The 23,895-nt window shown below is 39.8% G+C and overlaps 1 protein-coding gene across 2 annotated transcripts in view; it reads left to right on the top strand.

Moving 5' to 3' along the window:
• Nucleotides 1–23,895, top strand: part of LOC133655403 (adenosine kinase-like) — a 359,572-nt gene that overhangs the window by 44,399 nt on the left and 291,278 nt on the right. For both annotated transcript variants that reach the window (XM_062055528.1, XM_062055529.1), the window contains exon 4: nucleotides 3,343–3,421. In XM_062055528.1, the coding sequence (XP_061911512.1) occupies nucleotides 3,343–3,421 (79 nt within the window). The remainder of the gene's footprint in view (nucleotides 1–3,342; nucleotides 3,422–23,895) is intronic.

The following is a 23,895-nucleotide window of genomic DNA, read 5'->3' as shown; positions in this document are numbered from 1 at the left end:
GAATTCTAGCTTAAATATATTCCCCTCTTAACCACGCCCCCAACCCCCACCCCCCACCTCCCAATATCGGAGGTCTCAAGGTTGGCAAGTATGCATTAATCTGATTAAAAAAAGCAATCATTTTATTAATTTTTTGTAGTTATCCCTTTGTCTCCCTTTATTTTTATATAGGGTGTACCCCGCCTACCGCCCGAATGCAGCTGAGATAGGCTCCAGCACCCCCCGCGACCCCGAAAGGGACAAGCGGTAGAAAATGGATGGATGGATGGACGGATTGGTTGGATGGATATTCACTGTAATTATTGTTTGTTTAAAAAAAGAAGCAATGTTAAAGGACAAGACATATAATTTTGTGAGTTTCAATGAAGTAAAAAAAAAAAAAGTACATCCTATAAATGACAGAGCTGTTGGTTTGTCCCTGTGGTTTTTGGTTGGGAAAAAGCAAGCGTTTGTTTACTCCTTGATGCAGCCTCCGTTTAGTGTTTAGTCTCAACTTTGCAGGGTTCGGACGTCACTCAATAAAATGCGCCATTTCCCTCGCGGGACATTTTGTAAACATATAGTTTATACTGCTCTAAAAACACACAACTATGTAAAATAATTGTCTACTGGTCGCAATGATTCTAAAACAAGCACAAAAAGTAAGATTGATGTCTTTGTCGTAACAATGCTTCTTGGTTATAAATCTTCCCGATGAAAGGTCTCTGTTTGTTACTCTTTTAAACGCTGCCTCATTTGCAAGAAACGTGCGTTTCATGTGGGTCGTACCCACTGTGCCGATGCCAAACGTCTTAAATAGCTGTTGCTATTGACTCTTGTTTTGAGCTGCGAGGTACAGCCTGTTCAGCGATGATGAGTTCAGTTGGAACATAAGGTCGTAGTGCGGCGAAGACGCGGGGAACGCATTGCTGATTGCCGCGCTGATAAAGTACCGTCTTTGGGTGGATGCGTTGTGGCATTTCTCTCGCTGGAAGAACCAGTCTTGCCATTATTAGAGGCTATCCCAGTGCAGAGAGATACCCAGATGAGGTTTTTTATGATTCAATAGCTTGTTCCTTCCAAATGTGGCAGCGTTTAAAAGTGCAGTTTTCCAAAGGTTTATTGCAAAGAAGCATAGTTCCAAGAAATAATCGACCAAACATAAATTTCCAGGCTTTGTTTTTATGACTTAAAGGGGCTGTTTGCAACTTGATCACAGTTACATTTGTCAGACCAAAGAGTATTACAAGAACACCACCTGCTAGCTTATGTTACCATTAGTGGTTTAACAGAACATAGGATGTATGTTTTTAAATGTCAATATTTTTCACAATTGGACCTGTCAGAGCCATTGAAGCAAAAATGCCAAAGTAATATGTGAATGAACCAAAGTAATGTGTAAATAATGTAAATACTGAGATCGGTAGGTTGTGAGTTGAGTTCAAACCCCGGCCGAGTCATACCAAAGACTATAAAAATGGGACCCATTACCTCCCTGTTTGGCACTCAGCATCAAGGGTTGGAATTGGGTGTTAAATCACCAAAAATTATTCCCGGGCGCGGCCACCGCTGCTGCCCACTGCTCCCCTCATTTCCCAGGGGGTGAACAAGGGGATGGGTCAAATGCAGAGGACAAATTTCACCACACCTAGTGTGTGTGTGACAATCATTGGTACTTTAACTTTAACTAGATGAACCATCTGTGGCTGTGAAGTGAACACTAGTAAGGTTGTAAATACTGTATAGATGATATACTACTATTACTGTATAAACTATTATATACTACTTAGCTACTACTGCATATATTACTATATAAATATATATATATATTAGGGGTGTGGGAAAAAATCGATTCGAATTCGAATCGCGATTCTCACGTTGTGCGATTCAGAATCGATTCTCATTTTTAAAATAAAATAAAATCTATTTATTTTTTTTAAATTCATTTTTTAATTGTTTTTTATTTATTTATTTTTTTTAATTAATCAATCCAACAAAACAATACACAGAAATACCATAACAATGCAATCCAATTCCAAAACCAAACCCGACCCAGCAACACTCAGAACTGCAATAAACAGAGCAATTGAGAGGAGACACAAACACGACATAGAACAAACCAAAAGTAGTGAAACAAAAATGAATATTATCAACAACAGTATCAATATTAGTTACAATTTCAACATAGCAGTGATTAAAAATCCCTCATTGACATTATCATTAGACATTTATAAAAAAAAAAGAACAATGGTGTCACAGTGGCTTACACTTGCATCGCATCTCATAAGCTTGACAACACACTGTGTCCAATATTTTCACAAAGATAAAATAAGTCATATTTTTGGTTCATTTAATAGTTAAAACAAATTTACATTATTGCAATCAGTTGATAAAACATTGTCCTTTACAATTATAATAGCTTTTTACAAAAATGTACTACTCTGCTTGCATGTCATCAGACTGGGGTAGATCCTGCTGAAATCCTATGCATTGAATGAATAGAGAATCGTTTTTTGAATCGGGGAAAAAAATTGTTTTTGAATCGAGAATCGTGTTTAATTGAAAAAAAAAAAAAAGATTATGAATCGAATCGTGACCCCTAGAATCGATATTGAATCGAATCGTGGGACACCCAAAGATTCACAGCCCTAATATATATATACTATTATATATTACTATATTTTCCTGAGGGAACTCTCCTGAAGGAATCAATGAAGTACTATCTATATATCCAGAGTAGGCTAACCCATGTGGTTCCTGTGGATGTGAACACAAGTTGTAATTACTGTAGTTACTAAATAACGTAGTGACTGAAACAGAAATTATGATTCATTCGGATGAATGGGGTATGTATTTATGTAAACTCTGTTGATCATTTTTCAATTCTTTAAACACTTAAACATCTTTAAATGATGCTTTGCACACTCTTGGCATTCTCTCGATGAGCTTCAAGCACATTTGGGAAGTGAAAACCATTTCAGGTGACTACCTCTTAAAGCTCATCGAGAGAATGCCAAGAGTGTGCGAAAAAGTAATCAGAGCAAAGGGTGGCTATTTTGAGTATTTGGTATAGCATGTTAGCAAGTCAATGCAAGCATATTACCTTGCTTGTATAACCAATAGCATTTTAATAAAACGCTCAAGTGAACCTTTTTAACCTTTTTTATGTGTTGAAGCGAGATTATCGTTCGTTTGTTTACCCTTCTTGTATTGAGCGGTGTGTTGAAAAAGTAGAGAAAATGTTCACGGCTCACGGCCTTCTTTTATCTGTGTAAAAAAATGTTGTTAGCGAGATATTCTGTGATTATCCTTGAACATAAAAAAAACAACGACAAAACATGTTTGTGTGTGCTTTCTTTCAAGGTTTGAAGAAATCGTCAAGAGAAAAGAAGTTGAATATCACGCCGGCGGTTCCACGCAGAACTCTATGAAAATTGCCCAGGTTAGTTCTCCTTGTCGCCGGCTCGCGTGTACGTCTTTTTATTGTTGTGGCACAAAGAGACAGCCAGGCGGTCTTTCATAATATTTGCGCTATTATCTAGCTGGCCTAATTTCCCGAGACACAACAAGCATCAATTAGCCAGAATTACAAGTCGACGCAATTAACGTGTCACAATGAATTCCATCAAACGAATGTCAATGTTCTCCGAGGCGGCTTGGTATGTGAAAGAAATTGGTGCTTGTCCAAATCTTAAACGGCAATCTGTGTTTGCAGATGATTATTCGCTGAATGCAAAGCCCCCCCACCAACCCAGCAAGCCACCGCTGCGCCTTTCTTTCTTTAAAACCCACCGCGCTAAGAATGTCAATTTGGGATGCGGTGATTATGTGCTGATAATGCGCTGGTTAGCTCGGAGTGGTAAACAAAACAAAGGCAACCGGCTGAAAAATAAGTCTTCCGATGGCAAAACGGACTGCTAAAGCTAATCTTTTATGTGCGTTTGTGTTTATTTCGGACTTGAGGTTCTTTCTATGACCAATATGAAGATGTTTTGGGGACTGGAATGGGGGGCAGCCCCCTAGGACGGGGGTTTGCTCTTTAGTGCTGCCCTAGTGGCTCCCTGGAGCATTTTTAAAAAAAGGATTGAAATTGGAAAAAGATGAGGGGAAATTTTTTGTTTTTGTTTTAATATGTTTTTTGTTTGAGGACAAACATGACACAAACCTTCCCAATTGTTAGAAAGCCCACTGTTTAATATGTTTGTGTGTACGCTTCACTCATGAGATTATTTGGTCAACATCGTTTTGTCCCACTAATTTCGGTGGTTCTTGAACTCACCATAGTATAGACTGTGACGCAACAGTTTGTTTACATGTAAAATCTTCCACTCGTTCTTTGTCTCATTTTGTCCACCAAAAGTTTTATGCTGTGCGTGATTGCACAAAAGTGCGCTTTGTTGATGTTAATGACTTGTTGGCGTGCTAATCAGGTATATTTGTTCAGTGCCAATAATGCGCTGGTTAGCTCGGAGTGGTAAACAAAACAAAGGCAACCGGCTGAAAAATAAGTCTTCCGATGGCAAAACGGACTGCTAAAGCTAATCTTTTATGTGCGTTTCTGTTTATTTCGGACTTGAGGTTCTTTCTATGACCAATCATGACCAATATGAAGATGTTTTGGGGACTGGAATGGGGTGCAGCCCCCTAGGACGGGGGTCAGCTCTTTAGTGCTGCCCTAGTGGCTCCCTGGAGCATTTTTAAAAAAAGGATTGAAATTGGAAAAAGATGAGGGGAAACATATTTGTTTTTGTTTTAGTATGTTTTTTGTTTGAGGACAAACATGACACAAACCTTCCCAATTGTTAGAACTACCACTGTTTAATATGTTTGTGTGTACGCTTCACTCATGAGATTATTTGGTCAACATCGTTTTGTCCCACTAATTTCGGTGGTTCTTGAACTCACCATAGTATGGACTGTGACGCAACAGTTTGTTTACATGTAAAATCTTCCACTCGTTCTTTGTCTCATTTTGTCCACCAAAAGTTTTATGCTGTGCGTGAAAGCACAAAGGTGCACTTTGTTGATGTTAATGACTTGTTGGAGTGCTAATCAGGCATATTTGGTCAGTGCCAATAATGCGTTGGTTAGCTCGGAGTTGTAAACAAAACAAAGGCAACCGGCTGAAAAATAAGTCTTCCGATGGCAAAACGGACTGCTAAAGCTAATCTTTTATGTGCGTTTCTGTTTATTTCGGACTTGAGGTTTTTTTCTATGACCAATATGAAGATGTTTTGGGGACTGGAATGGGGTGCAGCCCCCTAGGACGGGGGTCAGCTCTTTAGTGCTGCCTTAGTGGCTCCCTGGAGCATATTTAAAAAAGGATTGAAATTGGAAAAAGATGAGGGGAAACATATTTGTTTTAGTTTTAGAATGTTTTTTGTTTGAGGACAAACATGACACAAACCTTCCCAATTGTTAGAAAGCCCACTGTTTAATATGTTTGTGTGTACGCTTCACTCATGAGATTATTTGGTCAACATCGTTTTGTCCCACTAATTTCGGTGGTTCTTGAACTCACCATAGTGTGGACTGTGACGCAACAGTTTGTTTACATGTAAAATCTTCCACTCGTTCTCTGTCTCATTTTGTCCACCAAAAGTTTTGTGCTGTGCGTGAAAGCACAAAGGTGCACTTTGTTGGTGTTAATGACTTGTTAAGTTAAGTTAAAGTTAAAGTACCAATGATTGTCACACACACACTAGGTGTGGTGAAATTTGTCCTCTGCATTTGACCCATCCCCTTGGGGAGCAGTGGGCAGCAGCGGCGCCGCGCCCGGGAATAATTTTGGTGATTTAACCCCCAATTCCAACCCTTGATGCTCAGTGCCAAGCAGGGAGGTAATGGGTCCCATTTTTATAGTCTTTGGTATGACTCGGCTGGGATTTGAACTCCAACCTACCGATCTTGGAGTGCTAATCAGGCATATTTGGTCAGTGCCAATAATGCGCTGGTTAGCTCGGAGTGGTAAACAAAACAAAGGCAACCGGCTGAAAAATAAGTCTTCCGATGGAAAAACGGACTGCTAAAGCTAATCTTTTATGTGCGTTTCTGTTTATTTCTGACTTGAGGTTCTTTCTATGACCAATATGAAGATGTTTTGGGGACTGGAATGGGGTGCAGCCCCCTAGGACGGGGGTCAGCTCTTTAGTGCTGCCTTAGTGGCTCCCTGGAGCATATTTAAAAAAGGATTGACATTGGAAAAAGATGAGGGGAAAAATATTTGTTTTTGTTTTATTATGTTTATTGTTTGAGGACAAACATGACACAAACCTTCCCAATTGTTAGAAAGCCCACTGTTTAATATGTTTGTGTGTACGCTTCACTCATGAGAGTATTTGGTCAACATCGTTTTGTCCCACTAATTTCGGCGGTTCTTGATCTCACCATAGTGTGGACTGTGACGCAACAGTTTGTTTACATGTAAAATCTTCCACTCGTTCTTTGTCTCATTTTATCCACCAAAAGTTTTATGCTGTGCGTGAAAGCACAGAGGTGCGCTTTGTTGGTGTTAATGACTTGTTGGAGTGCTAATCAGGCATATTTGGTCAGTGCTGATAATGCGCTGGTTAGCTCGGAGTTGTAAACAAAACAAAGGCAACCGGCTGAAAAATAAGTCTTCCGATAGAAAAACGGACTGCTAAAGCTAATCTTTTATGTGCGTTTCTGTTTATTTCTGACTTGAGGTTCTTATTATGACCAATTATGACCCTTATGACCAATATGAAGGTGTTTTCGGGACTGGAATGGGGTGCAGCCCCATAGGACGGGGGTCAGCTCTTTAGTGCCGCCCTAGTGGCTCCCTGGAGCATTTTTAAAAAAAGATTGAAATTGGAAAAAGGTGAGGGGACTTTTTTGTGTTTTGTTTTAGGATGTTTTTTGTTTGAGGACAGTTTCTTCAAAGTAGCCATCCTTTGCCCTGATTACTGCTTTGCACACTCTTGGCATTCTCTCGATGAGCTTCAAACACACCTGTGAAGTGAAAACCATTTCAGGTGACTACTTCTTTAAGCTCATCGAGAGAATGCAAAGAGTGTGCAAAGCAGTAATCTGAGCAAAGGGTGGCAATTTTGAAGAAACTAGAATATAAAACCCGTTTTCAGTTATTTCACCTTTTTTTGGTTAAGTACATAACTCCACATGTGTTCATTCATAGTTTTGATGCCTTCAGTGACAATCTACAATGTACAGTAAATAGTCCTGAAAATTAAAAAAATGCATTGAATGAAGAAGTGAGTCTAAAGTTTTGGCCTGTTTTGTATGTCTTTTGAAAAAAAAAATGCATATGATATATTGTCTGTTGGACGAAGGCCACCCTTGAACCAAAATGCCCTTAAGCAAGGCACCCTACCCACCAGCTACCACCCACCATACCTGGCCCAAAAGTCAAGGGAGAATTTATTTAAAAAATGAGTGAATAGTATGAAATTTGCAGGAGTGAAATATAAAATGATCTTGCACTTGAAAGGCGTGTAAAGGAGCTGCCTAAAGGTATGTTTTGAAAAAACCTCCCCTGTGAAATCAGGTGGAAATTTTCATGCCGACGCTCCCGTGTAGCTCCTGTGAGGAGCCTTCAGTCAGCTAAATTGGTCTTCTAAAGGCATGGCGCAGCCCAGTCAAATGTTATTCTACTCTGTTTATTTAGCTATTTGCCCCCCTCCAGAGGAAAGATGTCGAGCCGATTTGCAAAAAGCCAAGATAACACGAGTGTTTTCCTCCCACATCCACGAGCCTCTCAGAGTCTCTGTCAATATATACCTTCAGGTGATGGTCCTCCTTTATGGAAAATGCATAATGCATCACCGGCTGGCGGGATTATCACATTGTAGCACCTGCAAAGTACGTGCAGATTCAAACCGCCGCGCATTGTAGGAGCCTGGCCTTCAAAGGCCGATAATATTCACCGCATCCACATCAAAGCCCCCGCCGCCTAAATAGGATGCTCCATCCAGGTCAGCTTTACTCAGGAGCTACTTCGCCGCCGGAGGAGAGAGGATGGAGGTGTTTCGGAAGCCCTCCCCTGTGGAAAACCCGGGTGTGGGCGAATCAATGATGTGAATTTCCCTCCACGACGCTTCATCAGAGGATGTAATAGGTTAAATGGATGCGCTCCATCCAAGTTAGGATTTCTGCACTATCAAGAAAACCCTAAAGCTCGGCTTTACGGAGACGCCCAATCGATAGTAATTGGATTTAGTTAAATGAGAATTGACCAAACAGAAGCTTACATGGATAAGTATGGTTGCGCTCGAACCAACGTCTCTTTGATTGAAAGCATCTCCTGCACACTTTGGAGTGGAGTTGTTTTGTTTTCGTACCGGCGTAGTGAATGTGGAAAAAATAATATATATTTGTTTTAATTTTTTTTGTCCTTTCCAGCTTCTCAGGCAAATCATATAGTTGATGTAGATGCCCATATCGGCTGTACAAATGTACTTTAAAAAGAGAAGTGTGGGATACTTCTCTTGTTGCCTTATTTGTTTATGACTTTATTAAATGGATTTATATTATTATTTGGTGTAGCCGGAGGGGACGGAAAGAGGAAAAGGAAGACCGAGGGGGAAATTGTGGGGACAAGAGGGGGATAAGACAGAGAGACAAAAACAACAGCAGCAAACACAACAACAACAACAACAACAATAGAGCAACATCAGCAAATAGGATATGTACACATATGATGGTAAAAGTGATAGCAAAGAAGCAGTTAGTGAAATAAATATAAATACAGAAATGACAATGAGCATTATTACACTACAAATGGAGCAATACAAATACCAATAGAAATAGCGCTATTGATAATGAATAATACCAATAATTTACCTCTATTATCAACAATACAGAATACTTTTCTAAAGATATAAATAGGATGGATACTGAATTTGGTACTTTTATCGGTACCAACCAATGTTGCAATATTTCATGCCAGCAAAGCAAGTATGCCTGATACAAGACATAAAAGTACAGTACGGCTTCGTTTTTCAAAATACCCCCAACTCAATGCTAATTTACATTGGATTTGCTATAACATGCTACTGATTAGCATTAGCGATTTTACATGGCGAGTTGCACACCTACTAAACCTACCTAACTAAGATGCACGTTTATAAACAAACAGCTGGTGTGATATAAGGACAATACTCGCAGTGTACACACAAAAAGACGAGATCCAGCTTAATGGCAAAGACTATTCCCCGACTCTGCAACACACCAAAGGGCAAACATTTTGGCTCAGGGGCCACATTGGCTTTTTGAATTTGACAGACTGGCCGGGCGAGCACAGGATGCATTTCAAAGCATCTGTTGGAACTAAGAGTAGACTTCTCAAACATGGGCTATTTAATTATAATACATCTATTTTCAACAATATCATATCAGAACATCAAAGAAAGATACAAATGGTATTAAAGGGTTAACACTTACATTCTCTTTTAATGGGCGCAGTGTTGTTCATCACCCTTTTTTGCCAGTGCGTCGAAGTCGAGTATCAGTTTTGTTGTGGCAATTCTCAAAACAGATCTTTGCTGAATTCTGTTCTCATACAAAACCCAAAACCAGTGAAGTTGGCACGTTGTGTAAATCGTGGCTTTTGAACTTTGCGTCTATAACAATCCGGATGGTTCTTTTGGACCAAAGAGGACGACGTCTACAGTTTTCAATTTGAAATGCGGACTCGTCAGACCACAGAACACTTTTCCACTTTGCATCAGTCCATCTTAGATGAGCTCGGGCCCGGCATTTCTGGGTGTTGTTGATAAATGGCTTTCGTTTGGCATAGTAGAGTTTTAACTTGCACTTACAGATGTAGCGACCAACTGTAGTTACTGACAGTGGTTTTCTGAAGTGTTCTTGAGCCCATGTGGTGATATCCTTTACACACTAATGTCACTTTTTGATGCAGTACCGCCTGAGGGATCGAAGGTCACGGGCCTTCAATGTTGATTTTTGTCCTTGCCACTTAAGTGCAGGGATTTCTCCAGATTCTCTGAAACTTTTGATGATATTACGGACCGTAGATGATGAAATCCCTAAATTCCTTGCAAAAGCTCGTTGAGAAATGTTGTTCTTAAACTGCTCGACAATTTGGTCACGCATTTGTTCACAAAGTGGTGACCCTCGCTTGTTTGTGAATGACTGAGCATTTAATGGAAGCTGCTTTTATACCCAATCATGGCACCCACCTGTTCCCAATTAGCCTGTTCACCTGTGGGATGTCCCAAATAAGTGCATTCCTCAACTTTCTCAGTCTTTTTTGCCACTTGTGCCAGCTTTTTTGAAACATGTTGCAGGCATCAAATTCCAAATGAGTTCAAACATTAAATATCTTGTCTTTGCTGTCTATTCAATTGAATATACAGTAGGTTGAAAAGGATTTGCAAATCATTGTATTCTGTTTTTATTTACCATTTACACAACGTGCCAACTTCACTGGTTTTGGTTTTGTAAATAGAAACATACGTAGATTATATTATAAAACAAATGAACATTTATTAACACAGGAGTACTGAACATCGGTACCGTTGAGCACCCAATCGATTCAAATGTGAAAGGTACTCATCTCTTGATACTGAAATCTGGTATTTGTTCCACCGAGAACAGTTTGAATTTTAGTAATGTGGATTACTACCCACACACCATAATCAGCACAGTCCTCAGGGATAGAAACAAGGGTGACCAAACGGGATCAAAAGGTGGGAATTTCCCTGGAATACATAAGGGAGCACCACCCAAAGACAGGAAATGGGACGACCCTCGGGACCAATGTCCAACAGGGACCACAATTAGGGCTTTGCATGTAAAGGACCAAAGTGGAGGTGGCCCCCCGGGAACGAAATGTAGCACCTTCTTGGTCATGTGGGTTGTTTTATCAATGGTGTCAAACTCCTTTTTCTTGTGGGCCACATCTAAGTTACGTCTGCTCTCACAGGGCCACTTGTAACCGTGAAATCCTGTAAACCAGGCGTGCACATTACGTCGATCGCGAGCTACCGATCGATCGTGGAGGGTGTGTCAGTCGATCGCCAGCCAGGCATTAAATAAATAGACCTAAAAATTAGCGATCATCAATTTTTACCAAGACGTCACTTTCGTCACTTGATTGACATTCACGGCACCCGAGGGTCTTGTGAGATGACGCTGGCTGCTGCCAGATCATTATTAAGAAAAAATGACCGACAGGAAGACGGGAAACACTTTTTATTCCAACAGACTCTCGCGCCGTACCTGCCGTCAAAACTCTAAAGACTGACTGCACAGTTCCTGTCTTCACAATAAAAGCCCTGCGCTAACAAAATAAGAGTCTCAAAAAGGTAGCGTGCACAAGCTAGCAAGCTACGGAGTTTGCCGCCAATGTATTTCTTGTAAAGTGTATACACTGCAAAAAGTCAGTGTTCAAAAACAAGAAGAAAAAAAATACAAAAATGAGGGGTATTTTATTTGGACTAAGCAAAATTATCTGCCAATAGAACAAGAACATTTGGCTTGTCGAGACTTTCCAAAACAAGTAAAATTAGCTAACCTCAATGAACCCAAAAATACCTTAAAATAAGTATATTCTCACTAATAACACCTGTACTACTATATGAGTATGTATTTTCTATTGTTTCATGAAAAATAAAACAGCAAAGTCCATTTGGCTGTCTTCTGTTTTAATATGAGACACAATTGTGTCAAAGTCATGATTTTTTTTTTTTTCATGCTTGAAATAAGAAATTATTACTTTAAAAAAGTAGTTTTATACTTGTGAGTGTTGATGACACAGCTTTGCAACACTTGATATTCTAGTTTCAAGCATGTTTTACTCAATATAGGTCATAAAAACTCAGCAACAAGCTGTAAAATCTTTCTGAGATCATTTAGGACCAAAACCCTTAAAACAAGTAAAACACTCTAACATACAATCTGCTTAGAGAGAATAATGATCTTATCAGACAGAAAATAAGCAAATATCACCCTTATTTGAGATATTTAATCTTACTAAGATTTCAGTTTTTGCAGTGTAATAGAATAAACATTGTTTGTACTCTTTATGATTTTTGCATTGGAAGCAGTTAGAAATGGTGAGGGAGTCGAAGGGACAGAAATTGGCTATAAAATGCAAGGCTGAATCCACGAAAGCAAAAAGATAAAGAAAAATGCAAGCTGCTCAGAAATTTGCCAGGAAGGCTCATGTCAGAGCCATCAAAGCAAAAATGCCAAAGTAATGTGTGAATGAACACTAGGTTGTAAATAATGTAAAAAGTAGGCTAACCCATGTGGTTCCTGTGGATGTGAACACTAGTAAGGTTGTAAATAATGTAAAGAGTAGGCAAACCCATGTGGTTCCTGTGGACGTGAACACTAGTAAAGTTGTAAATACTGTAAAGAGTAGGCTAACCCATGTGGTTCCTGTGGATGTGAACACTAGTAAAGTTGTAAATACTGTAAAGAGTAGGCTAACCCATGTGGTTCCTGTGGATGTGAACACTAGTAAAGTTGTAAATACTGTAAAGAGTAGGCTAACCCATGTGGTTCCTGTGGATGTGAACACTAGTAAAGTTGTAAATACTGTAAAGAGTAGGCTAACCCATGTGGTTCCTGTGGATGTGAACACTAGTAAGGTTGTAAATACTGTAAAGAGTAGGCAAACCCATGTGGTTCCTGTGGATGTGAACACTAGTAAGGTAGTAAATAATGTAAAAAGTAGGCTAACCCATGTGGTTCCTGTGGATGTGAACACTAGTAAGGTTGTAAATACTGTAAAGAGTAGGCAAACCCATGTGGTTCCTGTGGATGTGAACACTACCATACCATACCATACCAACTTTATTTATAAAGCCCTTTAAAAACAACCACAGTTGAAAAACAAAGGGCTGTACACCACAAAGAAATAAAGGCAAAGGACAGACTACAAAATAAAATTTAAAACAGAAGTAAAATACACATTAAATAAGCAAATACAAAATTACCCTAAGAACAATTTTGTTAGATAAAAAGCAGTTAAAAACAGTTAAAAAAGTTAAAAGTTAAAAACAGTTTAAAGACTCATGCTGGGTTAAAAGCCAGTGAATAAAAATAGGTTTTAAGAAGGGTCTTAAAAATAGCCAAAGAAGGGGCCTGTCTCACATGGAGTGGAAGATCATTCCAGAGTTTGGGGCCCGCAACAGAGAAGTCTCCGTCCCCCCTGAGCTTACGCTTGGATTTGGGTACCTCCAGGATCAGCTGATCAGCTGACCTGAGGGACCGGGTGGGGGCATAGAGGTGGAGCAGCTCAGAGAGGTAAGGTGGGGCAAGACCATGTAAGGATTTAAAAACAAGTAAGATCATTTTAAAATGGACTCTAAAAGACACAGGCAGCCAGTGGAGGGAGGCTAAAACAGGAGTAATGTGCTCTCTTTTTCTTGTGTTAACACTAGTAAAGTTGTAAATACTGTAAAGAGTAGGCTAACCCATGTGGTTCCTGTGGATGTGAACACTAGTAAGGTTGTAAATACTGTATAGAGTAGGCTAACCCATGTGGTTCCTGTGGATGTGAACACTAGTAAGGTTGTAAATTCTGTATAGAGTAGGCTAACCCATGTGGTTCCTGTGGATGTGAACACTAGTAAGGTTGTAAATACTGTATAGAGTAGGCTAACCCATGTGGTTCCTGTGGATGTGAACACTAGTAAGGTTGTAAATACTGTATAGAGTAGGCTAACCCATGTGGTTCCTGTGGATGTGAACACTAGTAAGGTTGTAAATACTGTATAGAGTAGGCTAACCCATGTGGTTCCTGTGGATGTGAACGCAAGTTGTAATTACTGTAGTGACTAAATAACAGTGACTGAAACAGAAATGGTGATTCATTTGGATGAATGGGGTATGTATTTATTTAAACTCTGTTGATAATTTTTCAATTCTTTAAACGCTTAAACATCTTTAAATGGTGCTTTTTTTTAGCTAGTTTCTGCATATTCAATTGCTGAAAAAACCGGAGATTCTGCTTATTTTTAGTCTTTTTCATTAAGTTCAAATCACACGCCTGCCTCTAAATTAGTAATCCTTGCCGCCATGGCGGCAAATAAAGCACGTCCCTAACAAATATCATCCCAGGAGGATGACAAATAGCTAAACATGTGCTACACTACACTTCGTAGGAGGAGAAGCTAACCGCTAACCGCCAAACTAGAGCTCTTCAATGTAAATGAGGTGGGCGGATTGATACAATTATCGACAGTAATGATACCAAGCACTGTAGTAGAAAGTTGTATGGTATACAGGTACTAATAAAGTACAGTAGTACTAATGAAAAAAAAAAAAAAAAGGTACTATACTAAATACCGGTCTTTTTAAAAAAAACAACATTTCTTTTAATTTTTATTTTATTTTTTATACATAGACATGGCACATTGTGGTGAAATTGTTGTTAAAATGAACCGTTAAGCCGCATGTTAGTACAGCACACAGCACTTGCAAGCGGTGCTCTAAAACGTAGCTAGCTCGTAGCTAACGTCTCTCTGTTGTGTTTTAGCTACCTGTACTTCTAAATCACTAATCCTGGTCTCCATGGCAACAGATCAAGTATGTTTCTTAAAAGTATCATCCCTGCAGGACGAGGAAGAGCTAAACATGTTTCACTACACAGCATAGAAGGATATAACAGCTAACTGCTAACAGCAGCCTAGCGCTCCTGAATGTAAACAAATGGGTGGCTCTATACAAATATCAACTGTAACGATATATATAGATATAGAGCCATATCTTGTTGTTACAACAATGATTACATTGTTTTGTTTTTTATAATCACAATATCATTTGTCTTTTGTTATTGTTTATAAACTCAGGAAATGTGTCCCTGGACACAGGAGAACTTTAAATATGACCAATGTATGATTCTGTAACTATCTGGTATCGGATCCATACCCAAATTTGTAGTATCACCAAAAACCTACGTAAAGTATCCAAACAACTGAAGAAAACTTGTTTTTTCCATTATAGCAGAAGTGTATATAGAACATGTTAAAATAGAAAGTAACTAGATATTAACAGTAAATGAACAAAAATGTTAATAATCCATCCATTTTCTACCGCTTGTCCCTCATAATTTTGACAAAATAATACAATAGGAAATGACACAATATGTTACTGCAGCCAAATTGCTTGCTTACTATTAAAAGAGAAGTTGTCAAGTACTGTATCTTTCGGACTGTAAGTCGCAGTTTTTTTCATAGTTTGGCCGGGGGTGCGACTTATACTTAGGAGCGACTTATGTGTGAAATTATTAACACATTACCGTAAAATATCAAATAATATTATTTAGCTCATTCACGTCAAAGACTAGACTTATAAGATTTCATGGGATTTAGCGATTAGGAGTGACAGATTGTTTGGTAAACGTATAGCATGTTCTATATGTTATAGTTATTTGAATGACTCTTACCATAATATGTTACGTTAACATACCAGGCACGTTCTCAGTTGGTTATTTATGCCTCATATAACGTACACTTATTCAGCCTGTTGTTCACTATTCTTTATTTATTTTAAATTGCCTTTCAAATGTCTATTCTTGGTGTTGGCTTTTATCAAATACATTTCCCCCAAAAAATGCAACTTATATATGTTTTTTTCCTTCTTTATTATGCATTTTCGGCCGGTGCGACTTATACTCCGAAGCGACTTATACTCCGAAAAATACGGTACGTCTTATTTAATACCAAAATAGTTTTTTAATTGCAATGAGAAACATGTTTAATGTTTCGATAGCCAATATAAAAAAAAACATTTTGTGGTCCCCCTTTATTTTGAAAAGGTTTGAAAAGTAACGAAATACATTTTGGTACCAGTACCAAAATATTGGTATCGGGATAAACCTATCGTATCAAGTTGAGGCCACAGTGTTTTGATACATTTTTTCGATATCAAAAAATCTTGCTGTTTTTGTTATTGTTTACAAACTCAGCAAATAACTTTAAGGGCCAAAAAACAAAGGATTTAAATCAAAGCCAGCAGCTTTTTACCCTTGCATTATTATTTGGCTTTAGCGGAGGTCTACTTTTGTTTGGGTGACTTGATCTTGTGAAGATGGAAGCTTACATCCCTCCGACTTGAAGGAAATCCCTGGAAAAACGCTGGAAGTGCGCTGGAGCTTGTCGTCTTTGCTCTGGATCCTAGCAAACGCCGTGCCCTGCAGCAACGTCCGACATGAAGGCTGATGGTTGTAAAGTGAACAAAAACCAGCCCAGCATCGCACATCAAAAAGACGGAATCAAGTGAGCAGCAACTCCCTTTTTTTTTTTTTTTTTGGAAGACCTTTTTATTTTTTACAACGTTTCTGCCGTGGAGTTGTGTCCTGGGAGTGTCGTATACAAGCGACAGTTGGAGCAGGGAAGGTGCACGGTCCATTCATTTAGGCGAAACATCAAAGCCTTGCAACAGCTCCTCGGGGGACTGCCAAGGTTGGAACCCGGGGAGTTATTGCCGCTGCCAGAGAAGTGCATCCTACCTCTGGTTCCCAGAGCAAGTGGGGTGTTTTTATTGGGAAAACCGAACAAATCAGCATTGTTGCCTAGTTTGCTCTAAATACCAGTAGAGTGGAAAATCCAGTTGACTTTATATGCTTCATTGTATCCATTAGCCATATCCAATTGTACAAAACCTAAAACCAGTGAAGTTGGCACGTTGTGTAAATGGTAAATAAAAACAGAATACAATGATTTGCAAATCCTTTTCCACTTATAGTCAATTGAATAGACTGCAAAGACAAGATATTTAATGTTCGAATTGAGAAACTTAGAATAACTTAGAATTGAATGGCAGCAACACGTTGCAAAAAAGTTGGCAAAGGGGCATTTTTACCACTGTGTTACATGGCCTTTCCTTTTAACAACACTCAGTAAACGTTTGGGAACTGAGGAGACGAATTTTTGAAGCTTTTCAGGTGGAATTCTTTTCCCATTCTTGCTTGATGTACAGCTTAAGTTGTTCAACAGTCCGGGGTCTTAGTTGTGGTATTTTACGCTTCATAATGCGCTACACATTTTCAATGGGAGACAGGTCTGGACTACAGGCAGGCCAGTCTAGTACTCGCAGTCTTTTACTACAAAGCCACGCAGTTGTAACACGTGGCTTGGCATGGTCTTGCTGAAATAAGTAGGGGCGTCCATGATAACGTTGCTTGGATGGCAACATATGTTGCTCCAAAACCTGTATGTACCTTTCAGCATTAATGGTGCCTTCACAGATGTGTAAGTTACCCATATCTTGGGCACTAATACACCCCCATACCATCACAGATGCTGGCTTTTGAACTTTGCGCCTATAACATTGGTTCTTAAAGGCCTACTGAAAGCCACTACTACCAACCACGCAGTCTGATAGTTTATATATCAATGATGAAATCTTCACATTGCAACACATGCCAATACGGCCGGGTTAACTTATAAAGTGCAATTTTAAAATTCCCGCCACACTTCCGGTTGAAAAACTCCTTTGGATATGATTTATGCGCGTGACGTCACAAAAGCAACGGAAGTGGTTGGACCCCATCGGACCCGATAGAAAAGCCTCTTGTTTTCTTCGACAAAATTCCACAGTATTCTGGACATCTGTGTTGGTGAATCTTTTGCAATTTGTTTAATGAACAATGGAGGCTGCAAAGAAGAACGTTGTAGGTGGGATCGATCGGTGTCTTAGCGGCTAAGTACAATACTTACAGCAACACAACAAGGACTACTTACTACGCCTAGCCGATGCTTGCCGCCAAACCCACGGATGAAGTCCTTCGTCGCGCCGTTGATCGCTGGAATGAGGGCTGGCTGGCGTAGGTGGAGCGCTAATGTTTTATCATAGTTCTGTGAGGTCCGGTTGCTAGGTTGCTAAATTAGCCTTAGCGTTGTTAGCAACAGCATAGTTAAGCCTTACCAGGCTGAGGATTTTTAACCGTGTAGTTACATGTACATGGTTTAATAGTATTGTTGGTCTTCTGTCTATCCTTCCAGTCAGGGGTTTATTTATTTTGTTTTTATCTTCATTTGAGAATGATGCTATCACGTTAGCTCAGTAGCTAAGTGTGTCACCGATGTATTGTCTTGGAGATAAAAGTCACTTTAAATTTCCATTTTGCGTGCTCGACTCTCATTTTCAAGAGGATATAGTATCCGAGGTGGTTTAAAATACAAATCCGTGATCCACAATAGAAAAAGGAGACAGTGTGGAAACCAATGAACCCTTGTACCTAAGTTACGGTCAGAGCGAAAAAAGATACGTCCATCACTGCCTCTCCAGTCCTTCACTGTAACGTTCCTCATCTACGAATCTTTCATCCTCGCTCAAATTAATGGGGTAATCGTCACTTTCTCGGTCCGAATCTCTCTCGCTCCATTGTAAACAACGGGGAATTGTGAGGAATACTAGCTCCTGTGACGTCACGCTACTTCCGGTACAGGCAAGGCTTTTTTTTATCAGCGAGCAAAAGTTGCGAACTTTATCGTCGATTTTCTCTACTAAATCTTTTCAGCAAAAATATGGCAATATCGCGAAATGATCAAGTATGACACATAGAATGGATCTGCTATTCCCGTTTAAATAAATAAAAATCATTTCAGTAGGCCTTTAACCTTGTTGGATGTACCGAACCCCACCAGTTTCATATGCGCATTCACCGAACCCTTCTTTAGTGAAAAATAAATTTTTTTTTTTTTTTTCAAATTCAAGACAAATTTATGTTTTTGGTAACACTTTAGTATGGGGAACATATTCTAAGTAACAAAGACTTAATTTAGAGTTATTTGGACACTAGGGGAACATATTCTAAGTAATAAAGACTTAATTTAGAGTTATTTGGTTAGGGTTAGGGTCAGGGTTAGAGGGTTAGGGTTATAATAAGGCCATGCCGAATAAGGCATTAATAAGTACTTAATAATGACTAGTTAAGAACCAATATGTTACTAATTTGCATGTTAATCAGCAACTAATTAATGGTGAATATGTTCCCCATACTAAAGTGTTACCATGTTTTTTTTACTGGTGCACAAAATGAACCGTGCATGAACATCACCTTGTTCAAACAACAAAACCAACACAGTGCATAAACTCACAACAAATTACACACCTGCAAACCAGTTTGACTTCTGCTGTTGCCGTATCCGTAATACGCCGATAGGGAGAAGTTTGTATTTACACGATGAGTCGGTGTGTTTTGACCTCCGCCGAACCCCTGAGGCCGACTCACCGAACCCCTATGGTTCGATCGAACCCAGGTTAAGAACCACTGGCCTATAACAATCCGGATGGTTCTTTTCCTCTTTGTTACGACGTCCACAGTTTCCAAAAACATTTGAAATGTGGACTTGTCAGAACTAAAGCTGCTTTTGTACACAATACAATCATGGCACCCACCTGTTCCCAATTGGCCTGTTCACCTGTGGGATGTTCCAAATAACAATAACTTTCTCAGTCTTTTTTGCCACTCGTGCCAGCTTTTTTGAAACATGGTGCAGGCATCAAATTCCAAATGAGCTAATATTTGCAAAAAATAACGTTTTCCAGTTCGAACGTTAAGTATCTTGTCTTTGCAGTCTATTCAATTGAATATAGGCTGAAAAGGATTAGCAAATCATTGTATTCTGTTTTTATCTACGATTTAAACAACGTACCAACTTCACTGGTTTTGGGGTTTGTACTTACAATCCGCAAAGTCTTTGAAAATACCGTGTAAACATCACAACATGCCACAATTTCTGGTGGCCATTTTGAATATTTCGCGCCAAATATCTTCGACAATTTCCGCAGATTCTACGCCACTGTAGTAACGCTTCAGCACTCTGACCATGTTATCAGATCAGTCATACTGGAAGTACGCACAAATTGGAAAGAGAACACCCCGCAAGAACACACATGCTTGGCTTTTTTTGTGCATTCCAAATCGTAAATAAATAGCTAACAATTGAGTCAACAATCCAATCCAATCCACTTTATTTGTATAGCACATTTAAACAACAGAAATGTTTCCAAAGTGCTGCACAACAATATTAAAAACAATATTCAAATATTATCCCTCGCTCCACCAATGACTGAATAAAAACAAAAAATAAAAAAATCTAAAAAACAATATAAAAATAAATATGATTAAAAACAATTTTAAAAGGTAAAACCAATTAAAACAATAAATAGAAATCAAAATTTAAAAACACAGATGACCACACAGATGGAGGGTCCTCTATTGCGCCCATTATACCGTATTTTTCGGACTATATGCCACAGTTTCTTTCATAGTTTGGCCGGGGGTGCGACTTATACTCAGGAGCGACTTACGTGTGAAATTATTAACACATTACCGTAAAATATCAAATAATATTATTTAGCTCATTCACGTAAGAGACTAGACGTATAAGATTTCATGGGATTTAGCGATTAGGAGTGACAGATTGTTTGGTAAACGTATAGCATGTTCTATATGTTATAGTTATTTGAATGACTCTTACCATAATATGTTACGTTAACATACCAGGCACGTATTTAGTTGGTTATTTATGCCTCATATAACGTACACTTATTCAGCCTGTTGTTCACTATTCTTTATTTTCTTTAAATTGCCTTTCAAATGTCTATTCTTGGTGCTGGCTTTTATCAAATACATTTCCCAAAAAAATGCGACTTATACTCCAGTGCGACTTATATATGTTTTTTTCCTTCTTTATTATGCATTTTCGGCCGGTGCGATTTATACTCCGGAGCGACTTATACTCCGAAAAATATGGTACTCTCTCTAAAAGCATCCAGAAACTGCCAACAATACTCCATTTACATGTAGTGACATGAAAATGAACCAAATATGAGTGATAGTGTTATCATAAGCGCTAACGCAGACGGACTATTTTAGCGGCGCATTGATAGCAGTGAGCTAATGCTAGCTTACGCCACCATTGTTGACACACTGAGCCAGCGGCTGCTTTTTCTCAAACTTGCTAGAAGTAAATTCTACATTATAATTCATGCATCTCTCACCTGGTAGTAAACAAATGTGGCCATGAGGCTGGTCGACTTTGACATCCCCCAGGATAGCGAAAAAGACACAAAAATACGCTAGTTGCGGCAAAACAATTTTTTTAACCCTTCGTTAGGATTGTGATTGAATCTTCATCTAAACGGGATTATGTGAGCGTCCTGTCGGCCGGCATCTCAGCGAGAGTGGAAATTGTACAGTAAGTGTTAGTGTTACTTATTTTGGTTAGTTTGTATGTTTAGCACTTAGCAGATGCTATTGTTACGTACGGCGGAGGAAGGAGACGACACCAAAACCAGGATCAGTTCAACAGGTTTATTTAAACCTTTGATGAAGGGAAGAAAGGGAATTATATTTATATAGCGCTTTTCTCTAGTGACTCAAAGCACTTTACATAGTGAAACCCAATATCTAAGTTACATTTAAACCAGTGTGGGTGGCACTGGGAGCGGGTGGGTAAAGTGTCTTGCCCGAGGACACAACGGCAGTGACTAGGATTGCGGAAGCGGCGATCGAACCTGGAACTGGCACGGCCACTCTACCAACCGAGCTATACCGTCCCAAATGAGTGTATAGGAGTTGTACACTACTATATGTGTTTGGTGTTAAACGATGTGTAGGATTAACAATGTAAATGTTACCAGGGTTTGTTGTAAGTGCGTGTTAGATGAATCCTTCGTCAGTCCAGAGGGGCAAAGCAAGAAGGCAGTCCGTGTCCAGGCAGGGGTCGAGGATCGAGGGAGGCAGTCCAAAATCCAGAGAGGAGTCGAGGCACACACCTCGATCACGGGGAACAGGAAAAACATACAGAGAGTGAACTAGGATCATCGGGTCCGCTGGTCTTTATGCAGTCCCATCTCATTAGTCCCAGGTGCGCTGATGAGCGATTGTCTGCAGCTTTTCCGGCGCGTGTCCTGGCGTGCTGCCAACAGAGGTGCTGGCAGAACCTGCTGCTGATAAAAAGCGGGTTCGAGCCCGCGCCGTGACAGCTATAGTGTTACTATAAAGCTACATCCATTTAGCGCTCTGCTTCTAAAACTTATTCTTCAGGCTCCAAAACATAAGGTTCTGGATCATAATTTTCCCAAAGTAAATGTTGGCTCTCACAAAGTTTTCTTGATTAGCATTGTTGTCGATGGTGAAGGGATCTGTGGTTCAGAACGCTTCGTCACGGATCACTTGACTGGCTTCCTAATTATCTCTCAAAATGGCTCTGGGATCTCTGTGGGATTGATACTATTTTGATCATATCTATTTAGTTGCAAACTTTGGAAGTCTTTTGGTGTCATAAATCAGATATATATGATATCGTTGTGGCTTGTGCAGCCCTTTGAGACACTCGTGATTTAGGGCTATATAAGTAAACTTTGATTGATTGATTGATTGATTGATTGATTGATAATAGCTTCAGTATAGAGGCAATTTGTTTTTCCACTCTCCTGCTACTTTCAACGGAGCTGTTAACTACCTTTTTCATTCATTCACATTTATCTCCATCATCAACGTCTTCATTTATTGTTTCAAAAACATGTTTTTCCTCTGTGAAGGTTTTAATGCCTGTTTAACATCTGCACAGCGCGGGTCAATTGCAGGAGGGTTGAATGCGGGGGCCCCGGGCTTGCATGTTGGCTCTGCAGCTCCTAATTGGAAATGCATGTGCGCCACACTGTTGAAAGTTTTATTTTTAAAAAAAACAAAAAACTGCCGTATTTCTTTAGGAAATACGAGGTTTGACGTCTCATTGACTTATTTCTCCGGGTGAAAATATGCCATGACCTAATGTTTGGCTTTTATAGCTCGTTCTGTTGAATAAATAAAGATCAGCAACAGGGGGGCCCCGTTTTTTTCCCCCTTTTTTTTTTCCCTGGTTTTTGAACGGGCTAAATGAAGAAATTCCTCCGCCTGGTACCACTTAGCCCAGGCAAGGCGAAAGAGTGGAGCTTTTGTGCTCCAGCCATGAGCGTAGGATGTGCTTCTTTTTTTTTTTCCCCGCTAAAAGAGGCCATTAACTGTTTTACTGTTACTTACACTCCTGCTCGCACCTAATGACGTGCGCCAGGACAGACATTCTTTGTGACTAGACCCTCGGTGTTAGTGTCTCAGGTCTTTCCCTAAGAGCCCTGACCTCGCTCCCTTCGGGTTTTGATCACGTCGAATGTAGCCGCTGTGCAGCTGCGCTTGAAATAAACCCGCTGAGGAGCGATTAAGGCCCCTGTTGGCTTTTTTTTTTTTTTTTTTTTTTTTTTCTCTCCCCCCAGTTTCAGCAGCAGAAACAGCACCTCTCAAGCATGTGGTCGCTCTTAAAAAGACCAAAGCCTCTTGTTTGTTTTAAGGCAGGTTAATTGCGCAAGCACTGTTTAGCACCCTGCTTTATGGTCTGTTAAGAATCTTGCGAAATTTCATTCCAGGTGTGCACTTCACCGTCGATATTTTGGTCGATGGCAGCCTCATTCGCTTTGACAAGCGACGTGTTCATGCGTGGGCTTCGGTGTCACCCGCCATGAGGCAGCCGCTGTGCCATTCACCCCCCCCCCCCCCTTTCTTTTTCTACATGCACCGTTACCGCACGTTGTTCCTCCCACCTCAACTGCTGTGCGACTGACTGTATGTCACAGCGTAACGGCGGCACCGCATTAAATCTCTCTGATCACGAGAGTAAAAGTTGACGAGGCGATTATCCCGCGTCTTTATCACGAGAGAGATTTGCTACTACCTGACGGCTCAATCATGTGGTTTCTTAAGACCGTTTTGACTGTTGGAAAGGTGACATAGGCAGGTGGATCTATTGTGAGACGGAAAGCCTCCACGGTTTCCCAGGAAAAAAGTGTCAGTAATGACTTAATGGCAAAGTTCATTCTATGTTATGATATATTTATTAAGGGTGTGAATGTTTGGCACCTAATGATTTGATCCGATTCCGATTCCTGGGGTGACAATTTGATTAAGAATCGATC

This window comes from Entelurus aequoreus, linkage group LG08 (assembly GCF_033978785.1).
Source record: "Entelurus aequoreus isolate RoL-2023_Sb linkage group LG08, RoL_Eaeq_v1.1, whole genome shotgun sequence".
Taxonomy (NCBI): Eukaryota; Metazoa; Chordata; class Actinopteri; order Syngnathiformes; family Syngnathidae; genus Entelurus; species Entelurus aequoreus.
Note: the sequence above shows the minus strand (reverse complement) of the source record. Positions and strands in the feature narration are given on the sequence as shown.